This window comes from Haliotis rubra, unplaced genomic scaffold, assembly GCF_003918875.1.
Source record: "Haliotis rubra isolate DU_JTF1 unplaced genomic scaffold, ASM391887v1 Scf781, whole genome shotgun sequence".
NCBI classification, from domain to species: domain Eukaryota; kingdom Metazoa; phylum Mollusca; class Gastropoda; order Lepetellida; family Haliotidae; genus Haliotis; species Haliotis rubra.
The window spans coordinates 261,480-269,286 of NW_025767503.1; the positions used below are offsets into that span (position 1 = coordinate 261,480).

At 41.5% G+C, this 7,807-nt stretch overlaps 1 protein-coding gene across 3 annotated transcripts; it reads left to right on the forward strand.

Annotated features, from left to right (window-relative positions):
- The first annotated feature begins 419 nt into the window (after positions 1-419).
- On the forward strand, positions 420-7,339 carry LOC124260918. Of its 3 annotated transcripts, XM_046695241.1 has the most exons (5): positions 420-558; positions 2,874-3,084; positions 4,896-4,979; positions 5,069-5,647; positions 6,468-7,339. In XM_046695241.1, the coding sequence occupies exons 1-5, from the start codon at positions 427-429 to the stop codon at positions 6,557-6,559; spliced, it is 1,098 nt and encodes a 365-aa protein (XP_046551197.1). In that variant the 5' UTR covers positions 420-426; the 3' UTR covers positions 6,560-7,339. The 3 variants fall into 3 exon arrangements, with proteins under 3 accessions (XP_046551197.1, XP_046551196.1, XP_046551198.1); XM_046695242.1 differs by lacking the exon at positions 420-558 and having other exon boundaries at positions 2,944-4,533; XM_046695240.1 differs by lacking the exons at positions 4,896-4,979; positions 5,069-5,647; positions 6,468-7,339 and having other exon boundaries at positions 2,874-4,404.
- The last annotated feature ends 468 nt before the right edge of the window (positions 7,340-7,807 follow it).

Here is a 7,807-nt window from a genome sequence, read left to right on the forward strand (position 1 = left end):
CAGCTTGAACCTGTTCTGACATATTATCACAACAGGTATGCACCTGTCCACCCTCGGAGTTAAACAAACATACATACCAGAGTTCATACGATAATCGCTTAATGGTTTTAGTGACTTGTAAGCTGAAACATAAAGTCATCCAATCAAATCGATAGAGAGGTCATGGGTTATCAAATCAACTCGTTCGAATCTCAGATCAAGTCGTTACCACACAGGTCAACGCGACGCGACACTCGTGTGACGTGCGAGGTTACTATGCAACTACCCTTACGTTGCCCAGGTGGATAACACATGGCAGTATAAGAAGGCAGGTGTGGTTGTCGGGGAACAACGTGTTGTCACTGTGACGTCTCTAACACAAAGCAGGGGTTATCAATAAACATCGATTTCATTACATGGCTTTATGTATATCTAATAAATCAGCCAATGGTTTGTTTTTGTTTGCAACCTGATGTTCTAAGATTTCCTGTTGAAGTTACCACGTCTCAGTTGAGTAGGACAACGGGGCTGTCATGCCCCCCAGTGTTTCCGCTGTTGGCTGTACTGCTTCTATACCGTGTGAGTATAACGTCCCGGTACATCATGATGGACTTTATAAAATTTAATCCTACCTTACATTATTTTAGTTGGTGAAATTTTCCTTGGAGCTGTTCTAATTACTCGTAGCTTGTCGACAATTGATTTATTCTGTAACCAAACAGGCTTTCATGAAAAATCGATGTTTGCCTTCCAAGCTGGCTATTTACATAGACATAGCCTTGTTAAGTTATAGATAATGGCTTTGTGATTCTGGGATAAAGTCACTCTGGAGTCACGTTGACATGATCCTCCTACACAGGGCAGTATCGGAGTTTGACAGCATTTTCTACAACTTAACCGAAAAAGCTGAACTTTCACATGCTTGTTTACACCACTGTTGACAACTCAATATGTGTACGAGATCCGATTTCGATTTTCAATATGGTCGCCACAAATGATCAACCAGTGCGCTCAAAATGTAATGTCATTTGGTGTGTACGTAGACAATAGTTGGGTTCGTTCTGCCTTGTAGCGATATTTTGACCTTGATTTAACCTATGCACTTCACTCAAAATTGTTTCAGGCTATGTAAAAGCCATTTAACAAAACATATTCCTCTCAATGAATGACACCTGAATTTGTTCACGAGGTTTGAACCGAGGTTTCAATATGGCCGCCATTTTGAAAAATCTGTTTCTGTCCAATAATCTCCCATGTCATAGCACAAGTGGGACGCAAGTCTTATGTAGCAATGTTACCTACACTCTTCAAAAATAAAAATGAAACGCATAGGTGTTTTTGAGAACAGTGAACTCGTGTAGCTGCGCCAAAACAATACAAATATAATATTTCTTTCCAAAACATCATCTTTGTGTGATTGTAAAGAGCTTCAGCGCCAAAACGCGGCAACTTTAACTTTTTCCCTTGATTGACAGTATTTGAAGAAATATTCGCCAAAACGTCACCAAGAAAACATGCAAAGCAAAATGCACGTTCCTATAAAAAGGCAAAGGTTGGGTTTGATTTTGTCATTCGTTTTTTTGCCTGGAAATGAGGAAATCATCATTGTGCCGCCAATCGGAACACCGCCACAGGCAGCACTGAAGCTGGGGAGTCGCAGTCTGCAGTTGCCTGACATTTCAACGTTCATCAGAGCACCATATCTCGCCTTTGGGATGGTTTCCTGCAGACTAATTCCGCCCAAGATCGCCAGAGAAGCGGCAGTCCAAGTGTTACCACACAAGTCAAGGACCGCTACATCCGGGTTGCTCACTTGAGTCATCGTCTTGCCACAGCGCACAACGCATGCCTGGTTTGAGAAATATTTCCGACAAAACTGTCAGGAATCAATTGCGTGAAGTGGGGATTCGACCAAGAAGACCAGTTGTCGCCCATGTTTTGAGAGAATTCCATCGGTGCAGTCGTTTGCGGTGGTGTCGTTGAGTCCGGAACTGGAACTTTAGAAACTAGAGGCGAATCTGGTTCAGTGATGAATCACGATTTCTTCTTCACCGGCGAGATGGAAGCCAGCATGTTTTTCCGAGAAATGAAAGTTTTGCCCATAAGTTCATTCTACAGATTCGGTGGAGGCGGTGTTATGGTGTAGGGTGAGATATCCAGCACACAGAGATCTGATTTAGTGGTGGTTCAGGGGAATTTGACACCAAATCGGTACATCAACGAAGTCCCTGCACGTCACATGCTTCCGATTATGGACCGACAGAGGGAGTTGTTCCAGCATGACAACGCAACTTCACATACAGAACGCGTCAATGTCTTGCCATCATATCTTCCCGATCACCAGATGTAAACCCGATAGAACACCAACGTCAAAACACGCCGCAGACACTTCCACAACTGGCCATCGCATTGCAGGAATAGTGGCGAAGAATTCCGCAAGAGCGACTTCTCCGACGTATCCAGTCTGTGCCGAGACGGTGCCGAGCAGTAATTGCTGCCAGTGGTGGCCTGACTTTGACGCCATCTTATGGACTCAAGTGAACAGAAACACAACAATAAAGGCTGTTGTGTTGGCGAACTCTTTGTCTATAGACGTGTGAATTTTCACCTTTGAAATTACATGAAATAACTGCTCTTAAACTAAGGCAATAAAATGGGCTTGTGCGTTTCTTTTTTTTAAGAATATAATTCTTGCAGATAGTTTTGTTCTGATCCTAAAGCTCCCTTCCACATTCGTCAGAGATTTATTTACGAGAAATATAGCTAATCCACATTAGGGTTCAACCTCGTCCATTTTGCCTTGTCATGACTCACCCCTATGATACTTTCTACAGTTCCATACAAGATATACATGTACCTTTACATGATGTGGGAATGATGTGGTTCTGTTTCAGAGCCATCTGATGTGTAATCAATGCAACAAGGTGAAACGGACATTCGGAAGACTTGGAAGTGTTGATGCGAATGTGTTCGTTGTTCACGCCAATAGAGATGTAATTAAGAAGGGGAAGCACCAGGATAAGAAGACACTCCTGGATGAGATTACAACCCCAGCCTCAGCTCTCAGAAACACAAGTGGTGGATTGCTGGTAGTACATTTAAAAGGTCAGTTTCCCGAAGACAGAAGCTTGGAATATTTTGATGAGTTCATCAGCGGTTCTTTGAATAATCTTATTTCCAACGGAACCCTCTATGTGCATGTGTATAAACGTGCTTGGCTAAATCTGAAGACTGGATTTCAAGAATTTTCAGATTTTGTAGCAATAAGAATTGAGCAGGACAATTCAAACGTAGCCACAGTTACCTTTAATACCAAAATACGATCTGACTTTGAAACGAGGGACCCTTCGATCTTGAATCTTGTTTCCCTTTTAACTAATAAGCCAAGAAATTCGCAGAGTGTACCACAGATTAGAGGATTACCAGTACACACTTCCAAACAATTTGAATGTCGAAATTGTGAGTTCAAAGCCTTTCAGCCAATGCCAGAGAAGGTGAATGAAATTAACGAAGGCAAGCTTGACATTGTGGAGTATCTGTGGTCAGATCTAAAGCTGAGGGACAACATAACTTCCTTTACCAAGGTACCTGATGGAGGATCCTTGTATGTAGGGATTTCTGAAAAACTGGACACAACCACAAAGTCAAAGTATCCTGTTATTACCGGATTTCAGCTTGAAAACACTTATGAACCTGAGGCTTGGGGGGTGATCAGTGTTAGTGACCATCAGTTCAAACTGAGGATAAACAGAAGTCAGCTTGAAAGGAAAATATTTGACAAATTAAGTGAGTTAACTCTCCTGAACCTAAATGGTGAATTCATAAATCCTCCAAATGATATGATAAAAGTCACCTTTCACAAGGTTGAAGGACGTTCAGCAGACCTGCATGTTCTTGAAGTATCTGTCTGCTACTTAGATGGGGTACTGTTTTTCGATAATGGTCCAAGGTCCCATGTTGTGGACACCAGACAGAGACCCAACAAATGCAAGCGGATGACCAATGACGAATGGTTGGACAGATTGTTTCGGCGCTGTGTAGGTTGTGGACAACAGTGGGGTTATTTCAACAAGTAGCAGACGACACAAACAGTATCTGTACATCAGCTACATTTAAAGACATTAAGATTCAAAAGTTGGTCTTCATTAAGGAAAGACTACTATAGTGTTGTGGTAGTTGCTGTTCACACGTAACGGCCTGTAGTGGAACGTTGTACAGTGGAAATGAAACAGTATTTATCGATACGCATCTCAATTTTTAAATATCACGAGGGTCCAGTGACAAGGCTGCCACAATCACAATATTTTTCAACAGTGTGTTTCATGTGTACACTTTCTTAAACTTCACGAGGATCCAGTGACTGTGGCTTTATTTCTGAGATCCCACAAAAGAGTCCATCATAGTGAAGCCAGGTACGTGTACTGTCGGCCATGTCGTCGTCTGAAGATGAGGAGTCGAGTGCTTGCATCCCAGAGGAGGATATCGTCTGCTCACTGACAAGGAGCGATGACTCGGATACAGATACGGAATCTGAAACGATGGACCACCTTGCAGGTACATACACATGAGTGCCAACATGCATAAGGCGTTGTTATTTACAGGACATATTGTGAGTTAGGCTGTAGACTGTGACATAAACACCGGGGTTGGAGAGAGAGAGAGAGAGAGAGAGAGAGAGAGAGAGAGAGAGAGAGAGAGAGAGAGAGAGAGAGAGAGAGAGAGAGAGAGAGAGAGAGAGAGAGAGAGAGAGAGAGAGAGAGAGAGAGAGAGAGAGAGAGAGAGACTCTGTGTGTACATACAGGTATGGATACTGTTATTCCAGGTGATACCTGCCATGTTGCAACGGAATAGGTTGTGTATTGGGGAGAGGAGACTGGTATATGTTTTCTAAGTATGCCTCATTGTGATGCTTTCAGAAATGGACATGCTGCTTCCATCGTTCGATCTTCAAGATGACGAATATCACAATATCCTTTCTGCCGGTATGATTCCATCAGCCGGTAAGTGTTTGAACTGGAAAATGGAAAGTATACGTGTAATAAGAAACTCGATATTATATGAGTTGTAAACTATTTGTGTTTATGTTTAGAATCCTTCATAGTCCCAGGAGCCATGTCCCAGTATTTACAGCACCACCAGCCGGCCATATACAGCAAGGCAATACAGGTACATGGAGGTCAAGGATCCATAGTGTACATCCCTGCCGCCATCATTAACCGCCATCAGTTCCAGATTTCTCACCCCAGGCCTAACAGTGTCTTGTGTGATGCGTTTGTGTTTCATCCTTCCTGGCCAATCATGCTGCTCACCTTCTCAACACAAACCAAGTCCCGAGTGTCCCGATACAACGCTAGTGTGGCCAGAGCTGGCATTCTGCTGCTGAGCTCACACCTTCAAGACACCTTCACTTTTGTCCATGGAGTGATTGACACCGCTACATGGCAATCTGATACTCTGTTTGCTGAAAAGATTAGGGAATTCGAAACCTCTGCAGAGAACTTTTCTGTTCCTATTTCCCTACAAATGACTGAAGTCAAATGCAGAAGTGCAATCAAGGTTTTGCTTAGAACAGACTCAGGCCAAGTGAACAGGACAAGAGGAGCAGAAGAAAATCTCTCATCAGTCTGGCGTCCAATGAGTCCGGACGAGAACTGCGACAAACACAATGGTAATACTTTACTCAATGTTACAACTCTAATAGTTTTTAATTCCAATATCTAACAATGTGTCGAAGGCATCATACGTATGTCATGATCGTCATTATGTTTGCGTTTGGTGCAATGTCTAATACAGTGCGTTCAGAGGAGTTTTACAATGTGTAGATAGAGTCTAATGCAAATTAGAACGTTTTTCGGGTTAAATGAATTTTTTTCACCGGGGTATACATTAATAGTACAGCCCCAAAACAGCCAGTTACATACCTGCAGCTAACTAATCAGGAAATTATGAAAAACTACAGGTATATCATACTAAAGTACGGTTTATGAACATTTTTGTGGGAGTCTTCCCTACAAAGAAACAAAACCCTTCCCAAACAGTCATGATCCCTGCCTTTTTGTTTCATATTCGTGTCAATGAGTTCGTTATTGATAGTCATATGAACTGGTGACCTTGGCCAATCTCTGCGATTGTACGATTCTGACACATCATGAGCATGTGTTGAATCACTATCTGTGTGTGTGTCTGACACATCATGGGCATGTGTTGAATCACTATCTGTGTGTGTGACACATCATGAGCATGTGTTGAATCACTATCTGTGTGTGTGACACATATTTCTATCCACCACGTGACTAACAGGGGAGTTGGAAACATAAGCAGCTGATCATCCGGAAACACAGAAACATGTCACCCAAACACAACATTACGCAACTACATTACCTTTGACATATGTAATATTTCCTTTTCTTTTGAGGTTTAATATACACTGGTTTCAGCATACAGAATTGTATGGAATGTAAAATAACTTTCATGCTTTCATTTTTCAGATGTACTAGGACTTGGATACTTAGTATTTTTCGGAAAGGCTGTCAAACGATACATATTTGAAGAACTATTTCCATACCCGGAAGAATTGTGATAGTTCTTCTTGGAACAGTATCCTGCTACCACATTTCCAGGGAGAGATTCATCTACAACTTCCCCTCTGTTCTTTAAATGGAAGTTATGTTTATTAGATTTATTGTTATGATATGTATAAGTGCTAATGATTAATGTAATGCCTTGTTGACATGATGTTAGTTATATCCCACGCTACCTGCTTCCTTCGCCTTGTGTCTTGTCTTGACGGATCCAGCTCCCAACACCACAGAAGTGTCGTAAACCCAGCGTGACACAAACACAAATGTCAGATCACCAATCCCTGAAATATGTTACAGTCAAAGACTGGTGCTTGCTATGTTATACAAATGGAACAAATATACACAGTGACTTGCTTGATAATTGCCTGCTATCATAAAAAGATTAAATTTCAGGATTATAAGTTATCAAAGCGACATGATATTTGTGAAGGCAGGTTTACGCTATGACTTGGTGCGTGTTCCGTCTGTGTCTCCGATGTAGCTACTTCTCCGCTCGCCTATAAACCAATAAACAGATACTCGAGATGGCTGCAGCTATATATTGAGTCATGTCCGTGTGACACATTCAATACAATAAGTTACGGTTCTGTTCTCTTCAAACATATTCCACAGAAAAAGTGAAAGTTCATGTTCAAGTATATATTTGATAAACTGAACAACACTACAAGACCAGAGGAGTTGGCAACTGACTGATCGCAAAATCGAGGTTTCTGTTTTCAATGATATCTCGCCATAGCACATACCCAGAATATTATGCTAAATAAAGTTATATCACTTCAGTGTGTTACTATTGAATTTATACAACTGAACGTCAACGACTACAATGGCCGAAACTGATATCTTTATAAAGGCACAGAAGCGGTTAATATGACCGAATGGGTCATTCAAAATCTGGCATATCACCTGGTGTTCCAGGCTTTGTTTTTAAACAAAGTTTATTGACATAAATGTTCATTGGGATTGTAAGGTGCACAGCTTATAATTCATACATTGTATTAGGTTTCAAAATAAGACACCGATAAATAGTTATATGAAAAAGCAGACACACCTTTTGCGTAGAATATGTGTGAAAAAATCATATAATGCATATGCTTTAAGAACAAATTCTTGTACTTACACATAAATCTATATACCAATATGCACAGAGAGAGAGAGAGAGGGGGGGGGGGGGGGCAGTCATGCACCTATGTACATATGTATGTCTGCGATGTAAGCACTTATGTCGCAATTAAGGGTCAGTGGTCACA

What these genes read in the sequence shown, in the direction of transcription:
- LOC124260918 (XM_046695240.1), top strand. Translation starts at nt 427, where the DNA reads ATGGTTTGTTTTTGTTTGCAACCTGATGTTCTAAGATTTCCTGTTGAA. An exon ending in CTGTACTGCTTCTATACCGT is followed by an intron (nt 559 to 2,873) that starts GTGAGTATAACG and finishes GTTCTGTTTCAG; the next exon opens with AGCCATCTGATGTGTAATCA.